The 27,463-nt window shown below is 40.1% G+C and overlaps 1 protein-coding gene across 1 annotated transcript; it reads left to right on the forward strand.

The window, feature by feature from the left end:
* Nucleotides 1-8,659: 8,659 nt before the first annotated feature.
* On the forward strand, nucleotides 8,660-26,522 carry arrdc1a (arrestin domain containing 1a). Its single transcript, XM_069682321.1, has 8 exons — nucleotides 8,660-8,805; nucleotides 14,779-14,889; nucleotides 15,258-15,308; nucleotides 18,428-18,582; nucleotides 21,197-21,379; nucleotides 22,253-22,429; nucleotides 23,242-23,773; nucleotides 25,553-26,522. The coding sequence occupies exons 1-8, from the start codon at nucleotides 8,688-8,690 to the stop codon at nucleotides 25,588-25,590; spliced, it is 1,365 nt and encodes a 454-aa protein (XP_069538422.1). The 5' UTR covers nucleotides 8,660-8,687; the 3' UTR covers nucleotides 25,591-26,522.
* The last annotated feature ends 941 nt before the right edge of the window (nucleotides 26,523-27,463 follow it).

The raw sequence follows: 27,463 nt of genomic DNA on the forward strand, positions 1-27,463 counted from the left end.
TGTTTCACAATTATGTTATAGTATGATTTATTTATACAATAATATCACTGTATCATTTATCGATTTATAGATTTATCAAACGTCTTTTTACTCATAGAATCGAGGCCTTCCTAGAGTAAGTTAACAGATGCTGTTTAATCTCTTTATTTCAGTGTGAGACAGGAATAATAGAACAATTTTGCATTTATTTAATTAAGGATACCGTCCTCTTCCATGTTTCATTACAGAACATCATGTGCTGGCTATAAACACTGAGTCATGCTAACCAGGTCAAAACCAAGGATGTAAACTGAGTAAGGTTTGAAGGCTGAAGGTGAAGGGTGAGTTTAGTATGGCAAAAATACAGCCCATGTAAAAAAAAAATACCTTCATGCCTCCAAACACATTTTTATTTCATTAAATACAGCAGCAATTAATCTATGCATCACTGGTGTGTAGACATTGTAACTGAGCATGTGCAGTATGAGTGCCATCTCTGTTTAAGTTTAAGGCACTTAAATAAAAAGAGATAAAAAGTGTTAATAAAAAAATTAATCAAAGTCTAGTTATCAAACTGTCACTGTGCTCCGGCCCCGTCTTGTGCCTGCTCACAGCTGTGTTTCATCCCACTCATCACTGTGGACGAATCAAAATTACAACACAGTACATACAAGGGTTCAATACATGCAAACTATTTAATCATAAATCTCCAAACAAAATGCATGGGGTTACCACAGAACACCATGTTGACATTCATTCACAAAAACCCCTAAAATCTGCTCACAACTACAAATTTGTGTGTTGAACCATTATTCATATCCTTCTTACCTTGCACACAGTATTACCAAACAATGTCATCAGACTTCCACAAGCTCATTATCAACAACAGTTCTGAAAGAAGTTTGACAGTGCCTCCAGAATACTGTTTTATTTTAACCGAGGTCCACTGGCCACCACGCCATGGCTCCCCCTGGTGTCCTTTTTATTTTTGCTCATGTCCCTCAGATGGCCTGAGTCAGTCACTGCCTTTAGCTAAAAGTAACCGTCAGAGTTCAGTGAGAATATATCTGCCTGTCAGTTTAAGCTTAAGATGACAGTTTGGTGTAACAGGACTTCATACAGAACACTGACACAGTGATTATTGTTGTGTTTGTGACAACTACATTTTGAGAATTTGAGGCAGACACAGAGCTTCAGTTTAACTCTGTTTACTGCTGGACAGTTGGGTAACAGACGGGGCAACTGCGCGCATGTAAACACATAGCGCTGCAAGGAAGGATAAAACTCCGCATAGAAAAGTCCGTACACTAGAATTGTCATGGTAACAGACAGTGGCTTCAGCCCCGGATGTTTTGATCCTAGCCCCGAAGGTTATTGGTCCGGACTTGATTTTAATGTACTGTAGTGGAACGGAACTTTAGCTGTAGTTTGGGGGCGCAATAGAGCTCTGCACACGCATGACGGCGTTGTCATGTCAATGGTTGTTAGAGAATCATCAGGCTTTATGGTCAAACAACGTTTCATCACTTCAGTCCGTGATCACCCGCTTCCTCCCTCCCTCTCTCCCTCTGAGCGCCTGCACAGCAGCTCTCCCCCTCACTGTGCTGCGAGTCTGCAGTGTTTTTTGTATTATAGCCAAGATGTTTTTTAAAGTCTTGTAATTAACGTGTCTTACCTTACCCGGACTTTCAACATCATGATGCAGATTTGTAAAAAGTAAAAGTAAGCTTTGTCAGGTCCGTCCTCAAGAGGAAAAGAAACCACTTTTAAAAAGCTTGTTTGTTGAACGGAGGTCGGATCGATCATTTCTGATGCATTCGAGGGAGTCGGGATATCTGAACGCTGAACGGCTTTCGCAAACTAATGTTGTTTCTGTCTGTTTTGGCTCTTGTTTGTGGTATTCTCATTACGTGTTTACCCTACAATCTTCACAAGGCCACAGCACTTTGTGCTATGCAATTAGTTGTCATTTATCGATAATCACCTGCTATTTGATTTCTGTCACCTGTGTTTGCCACCTATGTCTGCAATTGAATACTATGAATACAATAGTAATACAGCCTCGGGATTATGTCATGCAATACATCTTGTCGAGCTTTAACAGTAAATAAATGTCATATCAAATGAAGAACATCATATCATTTAAAGGGAAGCAACGTCAAAAATGTACATATTTTTCATGAGGCAGAGGATGTTGTCTTAAAGGTGTCCAGGGTGTAACTAACAGTCTGTGAGTGTGTGTGTGTGTGTGTGTGTGTGTGTGTGTGTTTGAGTGAGAGAGATTTGTTATATCTGATGAGATGAACAAATTAATTTTGGCCACAAAATCAACAACCCCGGCTGCCCCCGGACCCACCTTCAAGGTGTGAGGTTAGCCCCAGATGTTTTTAAGTCCTAAAAACGCCCCTGGTAACAGAATGATTCCCCAACCGAGGCCATTTAAGGACCGCGGGCCATTCTGGATCCACCTTTTGCACTTGAACTTTGACAGGAGTTGCTGCAAACCTTGGCAGTGAAAAGTAAACTTTGGAAAGAGACTAAAAACCGAATTTCATTGATAAAACAAACTCTTCGGATCATCTTCTGCTGTGGAAACCTGACGAACCTGGACATGGCCTTCAGTGGACCGTTCATGGACTGGGACCAGCTGCTGCAGGAAGTCACCCAGTTGGAGTACCATGCAGGTAAGACAGCTTTAATTGTAGCCTCATTAATCATTTAACTTATGATAGATTCATGACTTCATCCTGCTGAAAACCCCTGACAAGCTTTATCCGAACAGAAATCAGAGAAACATTTTAAAATTAAAGGAGGACATTATCCCATCTATTCGGCCCGTCTGGGGAAAATATTTATTGAAAGTAGACCTTTAACAACAATTTCTCAGTTTAAAATGATTTTTTTGGTGGTCAGAAAATCTAAAATATTATAAAATAAAAATATAAAAATGTTTACAACATTTGCGCAGAAAAATATAATAAAAGGGGAAAAATGGCAACTGGTCCGAACTTCACAAGTTGCTCACCATGTCTGTTCCTTGTGCACGCGGGCACGTTCTTCTATGTGGAAGTGGGCTGGGTTCGTTTTGAACTGTTGAAGCTTCACTTATTGTACCCGGAGCTGAAACCGAAACATATAGTCCTTTCACTTTTAAAGTTGATTACATTTATTTAACTTATTTTCAGATATTCCCAAAAATAAACCGATCGATAAATGTTGTGGAAAAACTTGAATGAAGCAGAAAAAGTGAACGATGTCTGACTATCCTTTTCTTTAAATGATCTGCTGTCTTTAATCCTCACACTAAGCCCATCACTGACATGTCGGTATTTTCATGACATGCAAAGAAAAGAGTTTTATTTTGGACCTTGCGTCAAGGACGCGCCCATCTGCGACACGGCGCGTGGTGTGCATGCCCGGAAACTAGAGACAATAATGAGTTATACACTAGTTTGATCTGCACACAGGTTACTGTGGTTATTCTAGAGAGGCCAGTGATTGTTTAATTTATGATAATAAATCTATACATTTTTTGGGCGTGCGTAATGACGCGTGTAGGATAATGTTTATTAAACACATTTTCTCACATAAACACTGAAGCTCTTATAATTGTTTGGTGAGAAAAGAAACGTATTTGTCCAGTGCACATAGTAAGGTCGCTTAATTTACACATAGACAGATTGATCACATTGTTCTCCAGCTCCAGGTAATTCACCTGGTTACGTTTTACGCATCAGAAGTGCCTCAAGTCTCTAAAGACTCGTTCACGTGCACTCTGTTTAAAACACCATCTAGTGTTTGGACCCTATAATTTTTATTATTAATAATATTTGCAGCAGTAGAAGTAATGTCTTCTGTGATCAGAACTCTCATTTTAATGTTTGATCTTTTTTCAAACTCTGTTACTTTCAATTCTTTATAAAAACTTTCTTCTGAGAAAGGTGAAACACTTTTGATACACTGATGTTTGTCACTGCAGTCAAGCTGCTCAGTCAACATTATACCTGCACTGAGCTGGCAGCTGATTCTTAATGTTCTTGTTGCTGTAAGAAGTTTGTGTCATAATTTCCATCAAGTTTGATTTGTCATTTGTTGCTCAAACTCTTCACACATTTCTGTGAGTATACTTGTAAATTATAAATTCAGAATTTCCATCATTGCGAAAAAGTTTCTTTAAGATCAACACATGAACATTTGGTCCAGTGAATGCAGAAAACTTCTTCTTCTGCTCTGAATGAAAAGTGCAGAATATGTGATAGTGTTGAAGGCTCTCTGTGGGTTAGTGGATAAGTGATAGTATTCCACAGCTGGAGTAAGTTTCATTGTATTTTCTGACTTTTACTTTTACTCTTCACTTTTACTCCTCTCCTTGCTGGTCCTCCTGTCCTCTCTGCTCCTCCTCTCCTTGCTGCTCCTCCTGTCCTCTCTGCTCCTCCTCTCCTCACTGGTCCTCCTGTCCTCTCTGCTCCTCTCCTTGCTGCTCCTCCTGTCCTCTCTGCCCCTCCTCTCCTCACTGGTCCTCCTGTCCTCTCTGCTCCTCCTCTCCTCACTGGTCCTCCTGTCCTCTCTGCTCCTCTCCTCACTGGTCCTCCTGTCCTCGCTGCTCCTCCTCTCCTCACTGGTCCTCCTGTCCTCTCTGCTCCTCCTCTCCTCACTGGTCCTCCTGTCCTCTCTGCTCCTCTCCTTGCTGGTCGTCCTGTCCTCTCTGCTCCTCTCCTTGCTGGTCCTCCTGTCCTCGCTGCTCCTCCTCTCCTCACTGGTCCTCCTGTCCTCTCTGCTCCTCCTCTCCTTGCTGGTCCTCCTGTCCTCTCTGCTCCTCTCCTCACTGGTCCTCCTGTCCTCTCTGCTCCTCTCCTCACTGGTCCTCCTGTCCTCTCTGCCCCTCCTCTCCTCACTGGTCCTCTTGTCCTCTCTGCTCCTCTCCTCACTGGTCCTCCTGTCCTCGCTGCTCCTCCTCTCCTCACTGGTCCTCCTGTCCTCTCTGCTCCTCCTCTCCTCGCTGGTCCTCCTGTCCTCGCTGCTCCTCCTCTCCTCACTGGTCCTCCTGTCCTCTCTGCTCCTCTCCTTGCTGGTCCTCCTGTCCTCTCTGCTCCTCTCCTTGCTGGTCCTCCTGTCCTCTCTGCTCCTTCTCTCCTCACTGGTCCTCCTGTCCTCTCTGCTCCTCTCCTTGCTGGTCCTCCTGTCCTCTCTGCTCCTCTCCTTGCTGGTCCTCCTGTCCTCTCTGCTCCTTCTCTCCTCACTGGTCCTCCTGTCCTCTCTGCTCCTGTCTATGCTGGTCCTCTTGGTCTTTTCTCTGTCTTTCAGGGACCAGAAGAGTATGCTCCCTGGACCTCCGGCCTCAGCCCTTCATGAAAGAGGAGCAGGGAGGAGAGCAGGGAGGAGGAGGTAAGTACAAAGAGGCAGAGGAGGGACTCTGAGAAAGGCCTCAGCTCCAGCACAGGTTGGAGGTACTGGCATGGTCCAAGGTGGACTGAAGACAGTGACCCTGACTGAGACAGAGTGTGTGTGTGTGTGTGTGTGTGTGTGTGTGTGTGTGTGTGTGTGTGTGTGTACACACTGATGCAGAAAGTTACTATGATGTTGTTGATGCTTTGAATGATGCTGTAGATGCTGCACTAGAGGTAAGTAACAATGAATTTAGCATTAAAATGTTCTGCAAACTTTACTGTCAGCTCTTGATTCAGAGAGATTACTCTGACTAACTGTGTTTACTGTCTGTGTCTCTGTAAGGTGTGGAGGTCTGTAGCAGACAAAGGTCAGTAGATACTTAATGACAACATTACAAAGTCTCCTGTCAGTCTGAGCCCCGCTCACTGATCATTCAAACACTGTATTCACTCACTCTGTTGCTCTATCAGGATTCACAGTTTGGTGTGGTTTTCTGTAGCAGACAGAGGTGAGGTCAGAATTAGTCACATTTAGAAAGTCTACAGCAGAATGTTGATTTCTCCTTTTAAAGAAAAGTACATTTAAAAAACATTATCTATTGTTCTTACTGGTTGTGTTCAGTGTTTCTTAATCTGATGGCTGTATCTGTAGGAGCGAACTAAAGTCATCATTACAACTACTTTGATGAAATTCTCCTGCGACCCTGATCACAGATTTGATCATCTAAATATAATTGGTCCGACTCTTTCTGCTGTACCTTCGTGTTTTTGTTGTTCCTCCAGCAGAAGTGACGACGAGGAGAAAACAGACTGGACATAGACAGCAGAGGATTCCGTACCGGATGAGAAGGATGGATGAGCACGGGACCAGCTGGAGAGCGGTGGCAGCCTTTCTGTTAGTGGGCTCGGTAAGTTATCCCCTCTCTGAGTCAACAAAAGTAGCAGCAGCAACATAAGGGTAACTTTAAATATGTACATTATATTTATTATAGGAGCAGTCTAGAGTTGTATTACATTGTTTGTAATATTTTTCAAAAAATAATTTAACAAAACATCTTCAAGAAAGCAAAGGTTTAAAGGTTGTGTTCAGACGTTTCCTCCCTTGTGTTTCTGTCTCATAGGGCAGGACTCCTCCGGGTGTTTCTGATGTTCCTGTTCCTGGAAGACCACCAGCTCATCTCTGGAAGACCACTGGCAAACTCAGCAACCTCACCCTCCTGCCCATCGCCCCTCAACCCGAACCCAGACACCACCGTATTCAGCTGCCGGCCCAGACGATGAGGAGGCTGGGCTTTAGGAGTTTGGGACGCTCCTCACAAACCACCACAGGGGAAGAAAACCACGTCCGTCAAGATACTCAGGGAAGAGACAGAAATGAATTGTTAATAGTTAAAAGTGTTTAGTTTGTTACTGTATACTGTTTTAAATATATCTTTATATTATCTGACAATATGAAACCTTAAATGTTTAATTCATGAATCTACAAATGTGATGTGTGACAGCTTAAATAAACAGAATACAGTGTAAATTTAGATTTATTGCATTTGGATTTCTGTTTCTGTTTCACTTAAATCATGATATGAAATGGTAAATGTATAATAATTATTTATGTGGAAACTCATTCTACTGTTTTATTAAAAGAATACTTATGTTTTCTGTGCAGCAGCAGGTAGATGTGGGGCATTTTACCCTCAGACAAAAAACATTGTGTATTTGAGCTGTTAAGAAGTAACTTTAAGAACGTATTCAGGAATATGCACCATTTTAATGAAAAGCAATAAAGGACATAAAACCATGACTAAACTCGGGACAAAGAAGAATTGGTGAACAAAATAAGGTTAACAGAGTTAGAGAAGAGTAAAGGTCACAATCATAATTTAGCGTGTTAGCATAGATTTGATAATTAGTGATTAACACAAAGTAAGGCTGCTGTGAGGCTGCTGCTTGCACGGCCAAACATGAAGAGACAACAACTAAAGAACTTTGACTCAAACCTGCAGAAGATGAAACAGAGTTTACAGACAGCTGCAGGCTGAAGGTTCTGCATGTCGTTCATTTCAGTTCATTCTGTGTTTTAGCTTTGAGTTTGTCTTCAGTTAGGAACATGCATTATATAAACATGTGTCATCTGCAGCGCTAACAAGGACTTGTAATAAAATGTTAAAAGTTATGCCATTTTCAAAGGTCTAAGACTGAGTTCCCAATTCTATCAGCTGACATTTGCCCCTATTGACAGTTCCCTTAGGTTATGTTGGTTAGGTTCTGGCTCCTGACCTACCTCTTGTGGTGGTGGTGGTGGTGGTGGTGGGGGGCATTAATGTCACAATCCAGCCAAAGAAATAGACCCAGTACTGAGTGTACAGCTGAAGTAACGTAAACACAAATCGAGCTGGTTTGCAGTCCAAATAAACATAAATTAAAGCTGTAGCTAATCACCACTTGAATTCAATATTTAGCTTAATTAATGCCAACAATACACTGCATTAAAAACTGTGAATATATCTGTCATGTGAAGAGATTTACATGTGAATCATGTACAAATCAAACTTTGCTCTTCTTAAGATTCAAATAAAGTTAATTTACTTTTGAGAACATGCCCAGCAGTGTGGAGCAACTCAACGACCTTCATCTGACCTACATATTTCATCAACAAATGTCCCGACTGTTCAGTCATTAGACACAAATACACGTTTTCATTGACATATTATTTTTCCTATAAAATATGTAAACATTTTAGCATCTTGTCATTATTAAAAATTCTATAAAAGAAGAAAAACTGTGTAAGAAGAGTTGAAGTGTAGCATTTGTTAGATAAAAGCCATGTTTTTTTTCTTTCATCTTATTTCTTCCAATCCAATTAATTTTTTATCTACAGAAGAGTTTTTGAAAGTATATATACAATTACATTCCTTGATATTGGTTAATACCATTTAAAAGTGATGCAGATGGGCCTCTGGAGTGTTCGTCCACCAAAACATTTTATTACCTTTAGGTAATAAAAATGAGAGTAATTCCTTATATTTAATCAGCCATTATTCCTCAAGAAACTTCACATTCTGTGTGTATCATTTTTCAAGTGGCTAAAAAAGTAAAATGAAGAAAGTTTTATCAAAAACATGTCAAACCTCGAAGAATATAAGTTTTTAAGCGCATCTTTTTAAGACATTAGTTTTTCCTGCTATGCTTTTATTTTCTTGTTTTCGGGAGAGACCGGTGACGTCACGTGCAGGGGCGGGTCCAGGGAGTCGTCAACGTGCTTGTTGCTGGGTTGTGTGCGCACAGGTGAGAAAGACTTCAGTCTCGCTGTGGATCGGGGGAGACATGGGGAAACTTCAGGAGTTTGAGATCACGTTTGACTCAGACAAAGAGCTGTACAGTCCGGGAGAGTCCATCTCCGGAACCGTGAGGATCAAGCTGGCCCAGCAGCTGCAGTGTAAAGGTAAGAGAGTGCTAACAATGCGGTTATTCTGCCAACCTTTGCGCACCTGTGGGAAAACCGCCGCGGCTAAACAAGGAAGTGAGAGATTTAGCCGTAGAGATTGCATAATGTGTTATTCAGGCCTTTCCCGCTTTGGTTTAACTGTGGACATATCCTAACCTATTTAAAAATTCACATCAATGGTAGTGAGGCTTTTAAAGTGGACTTTGTCATGTTCATCATCATGTCCTACAGCAGCACTGCTGTGTAATGTTCCTGCACATCGATTCTGGGTTTGAGGGAGATTTTCAGAGAACTCTTCAGTTATAAAGTCATGCCCTCTGAAATACACTCCGGTTTTATGATTTGTGACATTACTCTGAAAGTAGGAGAAATGTCTCAACAGAAGATTTACAACTTCTCTGAAGACATGAACCAAATATGAAGATAGGACACGGGTTGACAGTGACTCTGCACTTTCTCAGGAATTGAAATGTGGTGGGGTTATGATAAGACTTTTATTTATTCATTTATTGACCTAAAATGAGGATATTAAATTAAAAATATTTAAACAACAAAAAAACAACATTTAATACAGGATGTGATGTTCTGAAACACTCATACTAGCAGACTCAGAATAAAGTGTATTGTCAAGACGGTTTACTCATACAGGAATTTGACTTGGTGTTTAGATGCAGGACAACATCATTAAGCTATCGGTATTAAAATACGACCACATTATTTTCCTAAAGGATAGGCTATATGAACTTCAGCCCTGCTTCCAGAGATATACAGTATGTTCCTTTGTGTGACATGTCTGATATAAGTCTCCTGTAGCTCTCATTCATGTGGTCAGCTTGTGTTGTTTCACTGTTTATCCTTTTCATTGTGTCGTGCTCTTTGTCAGAAAGACGTTGGAGACAGTTTATTTTGAAATGCGACACATGTTGTGGGATCAGATAGCAAACAGGTGTTAACTGAGATCAGCTCTTACTGGGACAAAAGGACTAAAGGTTTATCAAAGAGGCCACTCAACTACTGACAGTCAGTCACGGCTCAGATCCAAGAGGCTGCAGATAATGATTTATTTTTCTCTTGATTGATTGTTTGTTTCATAAATCACCATAGAGCAGTGACACAACCATCAGAATGTCTTAATTTACTACGACAAGGAAAATCGGCAAACTCTCACTTTTCAAAAAAACTATTTAATGTTTGTTGTCTTTGCTTTAAAATAGTTGTGTATTCCTTTTTCGTCCAACAATCGACCTGTCATTGCAGCTCTATGTTGCTTAGTGCTTAAAGAATACCCTATGAACTGACAGGTTGTTTTATCTCTTTGCTGAGTAAGTGTTATCGCTATACTGCGAGCGATGCTCCGGCTCTTGAGCCGCTGCAGCAGCAAAGAGCTTGAGCAGGTTGCAGATTCACTCGTACTGCAGCTGAAAACTGCGTCCTCGTGTTCTGTTGCTGTTTTGGTTGATTTTGGACTTTTGGAAAAACTCCAGTGTTCTCCTCTGCATCATTGATGGACTCCTGCTAAAGCTACAGCTAACCACGACACTCAAAATAACGGCTGACATGATGACGTTGCCCCGTCAGATAGAAGAAATGAATTAAGTTGACATATTTTAAACGGCATTAGTACGATTGACTGTACTTATGTATGTACAAATAAATTTAGTTTCTGATTTAAATGGCAATGAAAAGGTCGGCTGTGTTAGTTTTTTTGTGTTGTAATTACTGGAGTTTACATTTGGGCAACCAAAACTGTACTTTGGCCACCAAATTTAGGGGCTTGTTTGCCTTTGGGGCAAGTGCTTAATAAAATATTAGTGTCTCACCCTTTTAATTGAAGCAAAAAAAGCTGCTATAGCTTCTATTTGATAATCTAGTTAGTGCATGTTTGTAAAATGTAACCACTCAGTTGTAAGATTTAAAGACAGCCAATGCAGTTAGCAGTTAAATATTTCACATGTCTGAATTTGTGTGATTTGAACATTACTCAACTTTTCACAGACAGCCTGAATGTTACATTTTTGATTTGAATTAAATTAGTGAAAGCAAATGTTCTTTGTTGAAATGGAAACTTCAAGAGGGGAATTTAAATCACATAAATAAATACAGGTGGTTTTCAAGTTGGATAATTTAAGATGCTATGAATTCAGTGGTGTTTCAGTTGTGCTTAAAACTCAATGAGCTTTTCTTTGTCTCCACCTCTCAGGTATGAAGATTGTTAGTTACAGCTGTTAACGGAATGAGAGCCGTGGGAAAACATTTCGTACAGGGGGAATGTAGCTCAAAATGCTTCATGATGAAGTGAGTAATTAGGAGAACAAATCAAAATTAAAGCGGGAGCAAAATAAAACCAAGAATAAGATAAGATAATCCTTTATTGATACCCAGGGGGGGAAATTCGGGATGAATCAAATGAATGAACAAACCAAACAGACACCACATAGAAACAAAGGGTATGTGCTAAGAACAAAAGAACATGTGAAATATGTGAAAAAGGAAAAATGCATAAGATCAATAAAATATGTAAAGATAAGAATAAATGAAAGTAACAGACAAATGAGGCACCGGTTTAGCTCAGCAGTTAAAACACACGGTTCATATACAGGGGCGATAGTCCTCAATGCAGCGTCATCCCTACTCTCCTCCCTGTTTCCGACACGATCCACTGTCCTCTCTCTGTCCGTGAAGGCATGAAAGGATGAAAAAACCTTTGAAAGTAACAGTTTAATGCAATGTTGAATATGATTTAAATTGTCGTTTGGAAATAGTTTCATGGTTTTGAGACAGATTTAATAAAAAAAATCTTGGCTTCCAATTATTACATTTGTGAGACAGTTTATATTCAGAGAGCTGGCTGCAGAGGATCTCAGAGGCTGTGATGGACGATAACACAACAAAGGATTAGTAATGTCGACCGCTCCTGAAGCATGTAGAGCTCTGTAAACAAGTGAGAGAACTTTAAAATCACTCCTCGAGGACACACTGAGCCTATGCAGGTGAGCCTAAACCAGGCGAAGGTCTGAATTAACTGTACTTTAGACCAGTGTAAAGAGCTTTACAGTTGTCAGGTCAACTTCAAATGAATACATAACAAGTTTCTCAGCATGATGAACTCATAAACACAAACTGAAACTAAAAGAGGTCAAACGGGAAAAAGGAACTTGGAACTGGAAAAGTGAGTGACTGACACGTCCAACTCAGAGCAGCCTCTCATCGAAATGCTCGTCTGTTGAAATTAAAGATATCAGGGACTTTACTGTAATGACTGAAAGATGTAAAAACATAAGTGTGCATTAATTAAACTAAAATCACAGCACTTTTGTGTCACCGTACCGCGAGAGTAACACAAGCGTGACTGCTTTGAAAGCAGGCTGCAGCCTAAATGCTCATTTGTAATCATGAGGTGACCCTTTCTCCTTGAGATCACTCTCAGGTGCTCTCTCTTGCTCTCTCTCGGCTCTCTTTGTGTGTCGACTTGCTGAGAGCAGCTTTCATGTGTTCAGGAGTTTCTGTTTGAACGCTTGTGGAGCCTCCAGTCTGTTTGCATTCCTGTTCAGGTAGAGCCGGTCAGACCGCCAGCTTCACAGCGAGGCCGCCTCCCAGGAAACAAACTCTCTCGGCAACAGTGTGAATCACTGATGGATTATGAGAGACAAGAGACACATTTATGACCGGGCAAACACTGACACTCGCATTAAAAATGAATCATGGTTCACCCCTGATCCAACAAAAATAATGAGAGGTGCTGCATAGAAAAAAAGTCAGCTGTATTAACTTTTAGACTGATAACAGTATAAATCATATGATAACAGAAGGGCTGCCTGCTAAATGGACTGTACTTATATAGCGCTTTTCTAGTCTTTGCGAACACTCAAAGCTGCTTTTACACTACCCATTGATGGCAGAGGCTGCTACGTAAAGTGCCCAACTGTCAATCAGATATCACATTCATACCCGTTGGCTATGCCACCGGGAGCAATTTGGGGTTCAGTGTCTTGCCCAAGGACACTTCGACATGTAGCCTGAGGGAGCTGGGGATCGAACCTCCGACCTTCCGATTGAAAGACGACCGACTCTACCACTGAGCCACAGCCACCCGCTGCTAAAAGTGAGATCTATTGAGAAGACCCTGAATTCACTTGTATTTTATCACTTGTATCTCTGCAGTTTTGCAGTTTCAACAGCATGACAGGCTGTTAACTTTATAAACCTCAAAGCCTTATTCGACCCCTGAACATTCTTGCACACCGTTTTACTGGGAGCCGAATTATCCAAAGAGGTCTCCTTCCCTCAGTGTTCATCATTGTTCCTGAGAGGTCTCCTCCTCTATAAAAACAAACAGAAGTTTAAGCGGGTAAAAACACAGACTATAGTAGTACTGACTTTAAGTTACTAGCTGACTAAAATCTTTCACACAGATCAGTGATAAAATCAAAATGGTGCCGTGACTTGAAACAGTAAGAAAGTAGTCGGCTGGAATGCTGAAATGTCTGGTCAAAAGGCGGCACTGATAAATAACTCTGATAGAAGTGCTTCTTACATGTAAAACATGGGACTCATGGAGGCTGATACAGGAGTCTGTTGCTGGTCTGAACTGAATGAAAGGACAAAAAGTTAAAGTTTAGTTTTAACAGCCTTAAAAAGTAGCAATAAAAAGCATTATGGATACACTTTATGGCCAAATGTATGTTTGAGAAAGTTTACCCTATATTGTTCACATTACTTCTAATGAAGGAAAATCTTCTTCTTAATGCTACAGCACCCACAGATGTTTCAGAGAACAGTGTGGTTTGTACTTGGTGGTGTCAGCTCGTGTTTCCCTGGTGGAGGCTGTTTGAGCATCAGTTCCAACAAGTCCAACGACGTCAGTAACTCGTTAATAAAGCTACAAGGTGTAATCACGTCTCAAGAATTTGAAACAATGAGCTAACATAAGCATATTTTACTACAAAATAGTGACAAAATAAAGAGTATTTCTTATGTGATGCTCACCAATCTCTCCTTTTCATGCTCGATGCAAGTAAAACAAAATAGCAGCGCTCAAATCTCTTGACAACATACCTGCCCCGATGTCCGGATGTTTAAAGGAACACTGCTTGGTGTTCTGTGCTGTCAACTCTGTGATGTTATGCCCACACCAGTATGTTTTATCACTAGTATAGTAGTATCAAGTCAAACTTTCAGTCTGAGTGTTTAAAACACATCAGATGGGGCCTTGTTTTAATATCCGACCATCCGGCCAGCAGCCAGCCCTTCCATAAAACTCCGAAAGCATACTGGGACTTCAATACTGGGGACACGTATTGAATACTTTATTTTCAGGTGATGGAATAGATTTGTTGTGGTTTGTGTATTAGGAGGCACCAACTGATGGCCTATCTTGCACACCATGTCTCTGTGCTTCATCACTTTTAAGATCCATAAAATTCACATCATATTATAACGTACCATGAATACCAAGAGTTCACTCCCTTCTGTTTGGCTCGGTTACTGAAATTCTTTCCCAGTTTTTCAAAAAAACATTCACTTTCATCTCTAGTAGCTCAAACGATTCTTTGTGGTATGAAAGCTGAAACTGCCCACTGACTTGTTATTTAAGTTCACCGTGTTAAAGTCTGTTTGATCTATCCATATCCAGGAAAAAAACATGTAGTTTATCATGGTTGTCACAGTGATTTTTATCATATTGAGTTAATTTTATCACCCAACACTTCTTCAGCCAAGCCTTGTCTCTGGCTAACTTATAATATAAAGGCAATTCTTTCCTCAGTCACAGAACTGCAAGAGAACTGGGTTTCATATTACTCCTCTCTCCTTTGATGGCTTTCTGAGTAATACTCTTGTTTGTTTTTGTTTCTGTTTCTGCCCACACAGGAAATCAAATTAATAACTCTGCCTAATGACATTATTTAGTTATGAGAAGCATTTCATGCTGCAGCTGGCTAAAACCTCCAATCTGTGTATTCCTTTCTGCAGCCATCAAAGTGAACTGCAATGGTTTCTGTGGCATCACCAGTAAGGTGAATGACACGGCGTGGTCGATGGAGGAGCAGTACTTCAACAGCTCTGTCTCTGTTGCAGACAAAGGTACGTTCACTGCAGAGCAACTGAAAGTGATACACTGATTGTGTGTTTTGAACTATGCAGTTATGCATGTGCAGTTCATGTAGAGCCAAATTCACCAAATGGAGAGATCAGTTGTTCTTATAACTTACTTCTTTGTACACACTCAAACATGTTTCATAAATACTGTAACAATTAAAAATATATTTATTGTATTTACATTGTGGAAAATAAAAGTAAGTGACGTGTAAAGACTGTAGATCTGAAGTTTCCCAGTTTCCACCGTGGACACTGCATGCAGCCTGAGGCAGGTCTGCCTGGTGGGAAACAGCAGGCCGATTGTTCCTGTTTCCACTGACGGATGTTATCTGTGCTCTTTGTTTCCTGTACAGGAACCCTGAAAGAGGGAGAACACACTTTCCCCTTCAAGTTTCTCATACCAGGTAGGAGCATGGAGTGATGGGATTAACTCTTGACTCGCATTCTTTCTTCTGTTTGTGTGTGTTTTGCCCTTGCAGCCTGACAGACATGTCCTGGCATGTGGATATTTATTCTCATTTGCTTACAGTTCAGCAGCAGTGAGGCTGGGACTCTTATTCCATCATTCATTGAGGCTTATGGGTGTTGTGTGAAATACTGCACTGATTTCCAACATTTGTTTGAACCTGTTCAATTTGTCCTAGTTAGTACCTCATAATGGACCATTTTAGATGAACATTTGAAGCTCCCACAAAACATAAAAGAAGTCTTTATTTAATATTTGTAGAGCACTGATTGTCACCTGTATGCCAGTATCTGGGCAACAATGACAAAAAGAGAGTTGTTTTTAGGTTTGGTCATTTTCTGGAAAACATGAACCATGTTTAATCCTCACTCTGTTTTGGAAGGCCTAATTCTGCTTCCAATGGAATATTGAAAATACATTCAAAATATTCAAAAGAGGAAGTAGCTGCCATGATTTCATCCACTGGTTTGAGGGTTGCTGATTTGAAGCCTCGTGCTTTGCATTTTGATCTTTGCCATCTTGTTTTTGTTTGTTTTTATGGAGCCGGAAGTGACTGTATTTTAAATAAGAGGGAGCTTAAGAGTGTGACTGTGGGGTTAGCAAATGCTACATTGTATGCAACGTATGTGCTAGTATTGTTGTATTAATTAACTGTGATGCTGATTTTGGCTAGTGGAAAACCAGCTTAAAAACTTTACTCACTGAAAAAATGAAATGGCTATTCCTCCTTCCTTTTAGTCAAACCCAGTGCTGAAAAATACATTGTCAGGTTACCGGGCCCCGAAGCATCCCCTGCTTTATTTTCAGCTTTACTCTAAATGGGACCATAATTTGCAAAATGAACAAATTGCTGTAAACAAGAAACAAGTGATTGAGATCATAGAGTGATTAGAAAGTGTTTGCTGAGGTAATAAATTCAGCAAGAAGAAGAGTATGCCCATAGACTTCAATACAACTTAGTTTTGGAACCAGTGGAGTCGCCCCCTGCTGGACATTAGAAAGAGCATCCGCTTCTTATTTAGAGTCTATAAGTGAAAGTTGTAGCTACCAATTATCCATCGTCACTGTGTTTGTGTTTCAATGCTGTTGCAGTCAGTGCTATTGACCTATCAATATTTCTTCCTCCTTACTTCCTGTTTTTAAAGGAAATATGTAAATGTACAGAATTGAATACCACTCTACTTACCAAGTGCTAGGAAAGTCATCGCCTTTCCCGAACCACTCCCTCCACCAGCGAGTCTGCACCGCTGCAGGTGCAACGCTGTGTTATCTTCTGTGTTATTATCCATACAAACGAGAACTGCTTAATAAAGCTTCTTATAAAGTTAACGTTATATTCAGGATTTAATAAACCGTTTTCTTGTCTAGAAAGAGAAAAGTTTAAAGAGTTTAAATTAACAAGGACGGCTGTAAAAAACCCAGCAGGTCATTAACACGATTTTGAAAAATATATTTAGGCTTCAAATAGGAAAAGCCACAAAGGAAGCTCGGGAGGAAGTTTATGTTCCTCATAAAGTTAATTGATTTTAATGACTCTGCCACACTGGTATTTACGTGGCTTATAGTCGCATAGTTATTTATGACGTGAAACCATTGTTACACACATTTCCTGCCTCCGCTGGAGTGAAGGGAGTTCGTCGCAAGGCTCGGTGCTGTATTTAATCCCTTCACCTAAACGAAGGGTACTCCATTCAGCTTTGAGTGTGACGTCAAATGGAGTTCACTCTGTGACGGAGTGGGAGTGGGGAGGGTCCGGTTTGGGAAATGCCCAGAGAATAAGACAGAGTGTAAACAAACCCTGAGCCTCTAACTTATGTGGAAGAAATAAAAAAGGCAAACCGTAACATAACTACTGTTAGCTAGGAAGTAGATGAATGCTAATCTTAGCTGCAGTTGCATGGTAACTAATCGGTTATCAAACTAGTTATTTTAACTTGATATATTGACCCCACGTTCATCCAGATTTTCAATATCCATGGTCTTTTGAATTTCTGATCAATCAAAAAGTGTTAAAATTATTATTACAATTATAACCGTATTTGAGCTTCCTACCCTGAGTGTGAAGTCAGGGAAAATGGCCGCCACGTGAATATGCTTATTGGAGCATTTGAATGAAAGAAGCGATGGGTGTGTCGCTTATTTCGCTGATTATCCTCAAGATTTCCATCTGCCACCCCCGCTTCCTGTCACCTGATGTCCAGAGTGATGTCAGCCGCCGTCAGTTTGTTCCACTTACTCATAACAGTGCCATCTGAGAGCACTCCCTCATGACATCAGCAGGGTGGACAGTTAAACAACAGGAATGCTGTTTTGAAAGCACGTTTGTTATTCTAACATACTTACATATTTCATTCTGAAGTGTTACCAAAATATTTTGCTAATGGTTCATGGAACATTTAAATCAGATCACAAGAAAACATAAGTGTGTTTGGATTATGAGATTAATAACTCATTGTCTCTAATTATAACCTTAAAGGTATCTTAGCTCCAAGTTTCTACACAAACACAAAGATTTTTGTTTTTCCTTTTTTAATTTTGGCAGAATTTCTTTGGCAAAGTCTTGATTCTTGTACACCTTGTCCCTTAATTCTTATCGTCACATTGTGCTCTCATGCACAGTTGAACACAGCCAGTTCTTGTGTTTAGCCTTCATTGGGCCACTTATCTTTCCAGGTGAAGCCTTGTACACAGTGTGACGAGAGGAACAACACTGAAACTCAAAAGCAACCCAACCAGTCTGTTTGCTCTTTAGGATCTAAAAACATTACGTGAAATGTTTACGAGTGTTTACCACTAAAGTGACAGCAGGTGTACACTCTCTGGAGTGTCTGAAATGTCTTCTGTCAGGTTTAAAAAGTTGTGAAATAGAAAATATTTTTTGTGTCTGTGAAGCTTTGTTATCTTTTATACCGTGAGGAGGAAGTTTTGGCTGTTATATAACACAATCCAAATGTCTGCCAAAATTTCCATTACACAATTGTCATCCAGTTGATTTATCATTAGTCTGCAATGCTAATGTGTGATCAGGCCAATTCATATTTGACTTCTTTCCCACAGAAACGGCTCCGACATCCTTTGAAGGAAACTATGGTCGGATCGTTTACAGAGTGAGGTCTTTTATTGACACTCCGCGGTTTTCAAAGGACTACAACACAGAGAAACCTTTCTACATGCTACGACTTCTAAACCTGAATGAAGTGCCGGACATTTGGGTAGGAAACATTATTATACGCATGTTTATAGTCAATCCTACTCTGTCACAGGTTGATCTTCGGAGTGTAAAAATACGACCACCAATATGTTTTCTGGTTCATTTAAAACTGACGATTTGTTCGTTTTAAGGCTAGTTATGTGTTGTTACAAATTCTTCAGGCAAAAGATTTTACGACTGCCCAGCTCTTCCCTTCAGCGTAGCGCAGGCAACTTCCATTGGAGGGGTTAAGTCAGTGTTTTGCAAACCCCAACTAAATGCCAAGTCTTGGTTACGAGATCAATTCAGAGGTCAAGAGCAAGTTACGTCCAAGGTCAGGACCATTGGCCTTATACACTTGACTAGAAGTGGACATAGCCACCATGACATCACCCTTTGGTTTATGGACTATTTTTGTGAAGTCTCGAATTTGGTATTTTTGCTGTCGCCATCTTGTTCTTTGGAGCCAGAAGTGACCGAATTTGGACGAGAGGGTGGATACGCATTGCTACATTTCGATTAAGGATGACATGTCGCAGTGGTAGTGTATTTTCCATCACAAAGCCACATGCTAATGCATCCCCTGCTTTATTGTCTATTTTACCCTAAATGATCACATCGTTTGCAAACATCTTGCTGTAATGAAGAAGACTTGAAACTAGAGATTGAGACCATAAACTCATTGGGAAAATGTTTACTCAAGGCTCATTTTCTCATAGACTTCTATTAAACAGTTGGGAAAAAAGCAGAGTGCACTGGACTATGAAAAAAAATAGGAAAGATAGAGGTGGGTGGTATACGGTTTTCAGTAACGTCACTGGTGTCACGTTCAAAGACCACATCATTTTTGCAATACTGTCTTTACTGGCCTAAACACACAGTTTAGTAGTTTTCATACACACCCGAGGGAGAATTACTTCTCCCAACGCTGATGACCCTCGTAACACCCATGGCAGTGTTTCCCACACATTGAACAACAGGAAAAGTCTGTCTGATATTACATTAGTGCAGCTTTTTGTGAGAGCACACAGTGAACGGACCGCTGTGCATGCAGTCTGTGTGTCACCTGCCTGTAAACTGGAAACACGCGCACAACGCTGCTTCTGTCACCGATGCGCCTGTGGGATGATCGAGGCAAACAGGCAGTTACGCGAGGTGGCTATAAGTGTGTCTATTCCTGTTATCAGTGGCACCTCGTCCCAGTGCACGTTAACACTGTGGCTACATAAACGGACCGTTAACTGAGCGGACGTTTCGCACACTGTATACTTTCGACGGCTACCACCTTTAGCGCACACACAGCAAGAAATTACTGTTATTATTAAACCTCTTTATTTATACCCATATGATAATGTTTGGTCTATTTTAGTAGTTCTACAATTGAACACATTCAGTAATAAGAATCCTTTCATAGGGAGAAACAAAGTTTGACATTCAAATAATACAGAAAACAAATTATTTCAGGGCCAGTGGTTTTAATGGCCGAGCCAGTGAATTTAGAAAATTACTGGCCCAGAGTGCCAGTGGAAAATTTGGTCTAAGACCAAAGGTAACATTTACCTCAGGGGTAGATTTGCCTTTGTGTGTTATTATTGTAATGAGCTGGTAACTTTTTTCAAAAATGAAAATTATATAATCTTAGGCTTTCATACTGTTATTTACTGGAGTAGATCCTGAAGCATATACTAATTCAAAAATAGATTTTGGGTCGAGAATCGTTTTGAATCAAATTTTGACCCCAAGAATCGGAATCGAATCGTGAGACACCCAAAGATTCCCACCCCTACTACGTCCACTTCTTACATACTATGGTCAACAAGTCCTAGACTTTCTTTTTCCGGTCCTAAACAAGTCATAATGCACCTCTAAGCCACAGCTACTTAACTAATTTTAAAAAATAATTACATTTCCTTGGACTAGGGTTGGAGTTTGATATAATTTCAGCTAATCTGAGTCTCATTTGAATCCCTAATAAAGTCCATCAGTAGTCCACTTCAAAGATGACAACACAAGATTTAATTGACAGCTGTACTTTTGCTTAAGAAGGTAAAACACTACAGTGTGAAGAGAAAGCACTGAGCAGAAGTCAGAAACCTGACAATGAGAGGACTAACAGGAGGAACAGAATTACACATTGAAGAAACAGCTCACTTCCTGATTCAACACTACTGTGTCAATCAACTTATTACATTAATTTCATGAAAATCAAGTTTTGCTTTCCAACAGCTTGAACTGATGCTCATGTAGTTTTCAGGGTAGAACACACAAATGACCTTTGGGAAATACACCTTTTTTCTGAGACAAGAAGAGCTGCTTAGCTGCAAAGCTTTCTGATATTATTCCATCTTTGGATTTAAGAGTTAAGAGGATGTTTAACTCAAAGGGTCAGGTGTCAAGTCTTTTTGGATTTTGTAAAGATGGATCTAAAGTAATCAGATTCATGACTTAAGTCCAAATCATGTGACTGCAAACCTCATGACAGGATACAGGCACAGACTTTATTACCCAAGAAATAGTCCAGGCAGTTCTGCTGATGTGTGTTATGTATGCATATGTTCAACAATTCCTTTCTTAATGTGAATGAATTTCAGTCTTGATTACTCCATGATGTTATAACACTGCCCTTCTCCGTGCAGGGAACCGGTTCATCTGCAGTGACTCAGCAGTTCACCTACATGCTGATGAAAACAGGCACAGTGGTCCTGAAGGCCCAGAGTGACCTGAAGGGTTACACACCTGGCCAGGTCATCCAGGTGACAGCCTCCATCCACAACCAGTCGGGGAAGAAAACGGGCAACATGGCCGCCAGCCTTATGCAGGTAAATACTTTCTTTAGCCCCGACTACACCTGAGAGGGGGCATGTTATGATCGGACTTAAAAAAGAAGACATACTGTGTCAAAGAACTATCTCCAAATCATAGTAATCCATAAAAGGCTACTTAATGCTTGTACAGTATTTTGACATGTATACTTAATTGATTTTACAGTTACATACTGTTCTATTTTCTGCTCTTTTTGTTCCACTTTAGTTGTGTGCTTAGTCAGTTATCTTTGTGGAAAATCAATATTTGCTGTTAACATTGCTTGTTAACATAGCACTCAATGTGTTAACAACCCCACCTCCCATCGTGTTAACCTAACAGACCAAGAGTCTAAGGAAGAAAACCAAACCAGATAGTCAAAGCAGCTAAAGTTTGTGTGGAGCTACTGGGCTGGGTTGATATTAGCATACAGTTGAATGCCACTGATTTAGTGTTAAAGGTAAAGGGAGGAATACATTAGTATGTTGTATTCTCTTACTGAAGTCTTAAATCTTTTAAAAAAGGGTATTAAAATATAGTTTTGTTTTCAGCCAGATCTGTGATTTGAGAGGTTAAAATTGGTCCTTTTGTCAATGGAGTTTGGTTGCTTTGTGAGGGGATGTGGCTGATGATCGTGTTTATTTGTCTGAGATGCAGATGCTTCAGTGCACCTAGTAGAGATTGTCATTTTGTATATTGCACCTTAATTGTGTATTTGGAATTCAGACATCACAGGCACTTTGATAAAGCTTTTTTTTTTGCATACACTTTTAGTCCTTCAAGTGTGATATCAAGTTTAAAGCTGCACCAATCAGTTTTCTAATATCACCAATGGATCAACAGACTGTGTAAGTTCAGGACATTTAACTCATGTCTGTGTGTGTTTTCAGAGAGTGACCTACGAGATGAAGAGGCCCGTCCATGATTTGAGGACGATAGCGGAGGTGGAGGGAGGTGTGGTGAAGGCTAACAAGGAGGTGGAGTGGAAGGAGCAGCTGATCATTCCTCCTCTTCCTCAGTCCTCCCTGGTTGGCTGTGATCTTATAAAGATTGAATATTATGTCAAGGTAAGATATGCTCATTCTGTCACTACCATCACTGCCAGTCATACGTGTCGCGCTTTGGCCTCTGCTTGTCTGTGTTTGTTTTTTTAATCACCTTAGCCCCATCCAATCATGCTCATTCTTTGTAAATGCGAAGAAATGTTTGCATGTTTGTCTTATGTCTGAATAAGCACGCATTCAAAATCCCAAAAGTCCCAACAGCAATCTGACTAGGTTAAAACTGGTTCAGTTTTGCAAAACCCTGTCTCAGAACCAGACGCATTGCCCACAATTCTCTCCAATTCAAACTCTTTCCGAGCCATTATTACAAGTCGTGTGACCAAACCCATGATTGTGATTGATTGATTATTTGTTATTTTCGCAGCATGCACATAAACTGCTTTACGTGTTGTGATTGGGGTCATTTGCATCGCTCTGAATGATTTAGCATCTATTTATAGAAAAAAGAGAGTTCTGCATACTGCAGGTATCGTGTAGGTGTAGTGTGTGTTTATTGCTTCTTACATTAGGGCCTGGAGCTCACCTTACTTTTGCAAACAGATGCTCACCGTCTCGTTCTGCCTTTCACTTACACAACAGTACACCTTATGTATGTAGTACGTATGTAGTCTGAACACACATGAACAAATATGACTGAATGAAACCAGGACCACTGACAGCATAGTGACAAAAGCAAACTTACAGATTCCAGGTCTAAAAGGGCTTTTGTATGATATTCCAATTCATCAAATGCAATACTTTCTAGTTGAAGTGTTGATGTAAATGTATTCCTTTTAAAATTGTAATTAACATGGTCTTTTCCTCTGATTATTCAGGTCAGTCTAAAGTCTCCAGACGTCATGTTGACGTTACCCATCCACATCGGAAACATCGCACTGGACAAAAAACTGCGCTCTTCCAAAAGAGCAGCTCCTCCTTCCTCCTCTGCAGCTGCAGACACACCTGCCTCTGACCCTATCCCTGACCCCTCTATCTCCACCTCTGCCACCACCCCGACACTGCCCCCTCGCCCTGCTCCAAAACCCGCCCCCCGTCCCACGCCTCGCCCCAGGATGTCTTCCATTAATTCTCCCAGTGCTCCTCCAGCTGATTACCAGCAGGGGGCAGAGGGGGGGACTCCAATGAACGACGCCTACCCCAACAAGCGCCAGTCTCAGCTGGTGTCACCCAACGCTTTCAGCTACGCCCCCGGCCTCTTCTTCGCCCAGAACCAGCAGCAGAACGGACCGGGACCTGTACCTGGTGGGCCTACAGGTGCCACAGCACCATACCCGACTGAGGGGGCTGTCGCCATGCCAACACCACAAATCCTGCCTCCAGATTATGGCAACTCGTCTTATCCACACGGTCAGTTTGAACACGCTCAGTTTGTACCACCCAGGCTCTGGTCATGAATGTCACCTGGATCAGGATGTATAAAGAAGATTTTATTCTTTTATTGATTTTTATATTAAAGCAATCAATACAACAGCTCTGTCACTAATTTTCCCTTTACAGAGCTTCAGTTCAGTTTTTGTTGACACTGTCACAGAAAGGGTCAATTACCTTGTATGTAAATGTGGATAAAACATTTACCTTTCAATATAATGCATTCCAGTACAAATGTCTGTGAAAGTTCTCAGACATCCAGTTCATGGTAATTCTAAGCTGAATCCAAAAGGCAACAGGACTTCAGTTCTAACTGACTGGTGGACAGAGCTAGAAATATAAGCCTCTGTAGGTCATTAGTATACTCATAGATGTGTAATCAGGGGTGAGTCGTTAGCCTGAGCTGACGACTTAGTATCACTGCGAGTCGTTAGTACCCTCTGGTGTTGATGGGTCGTTAGGCTCACATGATCCTGAGTGTGAGTGTGATCTTAGCTGTTTGGGCAGAGAATTCAACACTGCATTGTAAGTGGGTGACGGGTGGTGTCAGAGGCCACCACCTCTGTTAAGGGATGGTTTTGCCGTCTTAACCTCGATCAAACCAGCCGCCTTCTCTGGCCAGCATGTGAACCTAGCGGTCTTCAAAGGAGTGTCCTCTATCCAAGTCCAGTTGCCTTTTGGATTAAGCTTAGAATTACAGAACAAAAGCACCCCTATCTACAACCAAGTCAACAAGAACATAATATAATAACCTTTGCAAATGTAGAATTTGTGACAACTGTATTGGGTTTAACTACATTTTACAGGTTTACCTCAGTAAGTGACCCGAGTTAACTCCAGAGATCCTTTGTATTCTTAGTCCATCACTGCAGTCCCAACTGATGTTTTGCAACATTGTTTTTGCAGGGGAAAAAAAGACATTGAAGCAACAAAATCAAATTTTTTCTGTGGCTCAGGTGGTGACTGAATGTGAGGGGAAAACCTGACAAAAAATAAAGACTTCCTCTCAATACCCTGAGTCTCTCTTAACACTGTCCTTTCACTGTCCAGTTAGCAAGTCCAGTTTAAACGAGGAAGAGTTCACAAAAACATTCTTTATATGAACAGTTTTCCTGTGAGCTCAAAACGCTACCTTTATAGAGCTGCAGCCAGTGGTGCTTTGAATGCTTGAGGGGCGTATTGCTGTGGATTTAGTTGCTCACAGAATGCCCTTCAGATTGGTAACACTGGGAAAAAATAAATACATAATTCTTCTGTTTACAGTTAATATCATACAACATTTAACACCACAAATACCTATTGTTTACATGTATTGGAGTTTAACTTCTCTATGCTGATTTTTCTATTCTAGAAAAGGAGAACCTATAATGGAATCCGATTCCTCCCCCGGGGAGCAATACGTGTTTCTGATTATCTGTCAGGAAGTATCAGGGAGCTTTTACAAAAACATTTTAAGTATGGTCAGTGCATTTACAATACAGCACGTTACCTAGCACCTGAGTTTTTACACACCCATATTTAAAGAAAGCACAGTAACCAATGCCATATGTTCTTATATTGAGGGCTGTTAATGAGCTGTCCAAGTGAAATGGAGGGGAGTATCTATGAGGATGTTTGCTTGCTCTCACCTCGAGCTCAGCCTCTCAATTCAAGTCAACCACCTACCTTTAACAGGCACCCAATATGAAATGATGAATGGTGAATGAATGAATGAAAATGAAATATGTAACAGTGTTTGTGCTGGTCTGTGTGTTACAGAGGCTCCTCCTTCTTATGACGAGAGCTGCAACACATGAAAGGATGAAGAAGCAGAGAATCTCCACCAGGACGATCAATTCAACCAAATATCAAACAAAATGTTGACCTCAAACTGCAAGTCATGAACCATGCTGATACATTACCAAAATAAGTCCTGCAAGTTTAGAAAGTTCTAACTAAGAAAATAATTGTAAGACACGTGATGTAACACGGTGTGCTGAGGTTATTTTAGACCCCAGGTTTGTGTAAGTTTCAAACTTTTTTAAAAGTTACAGAATCAGGACTTTAATTTGATGTGAAAGTGAACTGACCTGGAACTCTGCTGGCCTCTGAACAAGGACCCTCACTGATTTATCGGGGTTTTTCTCTCTTTCTAGCATCAGTTTTTTTAATACTTTTAGCACTTTGAATGAAAGGAAAGATGAGGGGATGATGCTTAATTTTATTTGTACAGGTGTTTTTGTTGTGAGTTATTTAGAAATCCCTCACTTGGCGTCTGTGATGTCACGTTTTATGTTTAGAAATGTGTGCAAAGCGTCCAGCTCATCTTCTCTGAAATGTTTCTGATTGTTTCATAAGCCGAATAAGAAGCATGGTGAGAAATCTTTATTGTTCTGGTTTATTTTTCTTTTACTTAAATTATTTCAGACTGAATGAAATGGTTCACTTTGGGAAGATCTTTTTTTTTATAGACCTTTGATCAGGAGTTTTCAGTTTTATGATGATAATTAAAATTCTATAAGTTGTCTGCTCAGAACTTTGTAAGATTAAAGTGCCTGATCCAGTTTAGCCTCTGAAGATTTCTGATCGTACATTAATTTCAGGTCCTTAAACTGTGTTATAATGTCTGTGTACGATGGCAAGCCCTTTAACATTTAATCAGAAACTTTATTCACAATTGTAGCCGTCAACAACTGAACTCCAACAACATATCCATGATGTCATTTTCATTAAAGATATCTACAATTCATTTCTTACTAGTCATATTGTTTATTCTTTTTATCATAGGTTAGTTATTTACTAGTTTTCATATTCATGCAGATATCTCTAACTAAATCTGAACAAGTCCCCTTTTACCATTAACTTGTAAACAAACTCAATAACCAAGTCCAAGTTAATATATTCATAATGTAATTTTGACTGTTTCTCATGAGCATTGTAGAAATCAAAAAAAGTTCTTAATAAAATATATTTGACTTTTATTCTGACAAGACAAAGACTTTCTTGACATGTCACTTTGTAATTGAAAGAAATTTTGTAATACATAAATTATATTTATCCAAGTAACAATTTGAGATATATTCAATTCCTTTTATAACCAGTCTCAAGTTTAGTTTAAAAAGTTATTTCCATTGGTCCAAATATGGATTGTACATCTTCAATGATGTACGCACATGTGTAAACTTGATGTAGTGTTTTTGTCAACATTGGAAATGCAATTGTTTCTTCCTATAGTCGTTATTATAACAGAGAATAAAATGAATAACTGCTAAAGATATCTGTAAATCACTTTGGACTCATTGAAACACAATATCTTGTAAAAATATATCCGATCACATCAAGGTTGTTATAAACTAAAAGTCATAAATAGACAAAAAGGACATTTAAATATGTTGAAATTACATTTAAAACTAGTAAAAATAAAATTGCTTCTTATCAGTCCTTCTGTTAAATGTTTAAAGTGTTTGCCATACGCAGGTGTAGTTTAGAGAAATGGTGGTGTTTTATGTATTCCTCTTCTCCTGCTGAATGTGTACATGGCAGAAGTCCCCTGTGTGTCTGATGTCAACTGCTGTAAAATAATGCAGAATCACTTAGGGTTTTTTTGAATCCTTCTTCTTGTTGTTCACATTATTTATCATAATCAAAGAGTTTTATGAATACTAGTTTATATGTCTTGATCATGTTAAA

The sequence above is a fragment of the Semicossyphus pulcher genome, unplaced genomic scaffold, assembly GCF_022749685.1.
Source record: "Semicossyphus pulcher isolate SPU_LCO1_2020_fin unplaced genomic scaffold, fSemPul1.0.p SCAF_6, whole genome shotgun sequence".
Lineage (NCBI taxonomy): Eukaryota > Metazoa > Chordata > Actinopteri > Labriformes > Labridae > Semicossyphus > Semicossyphus pulcher.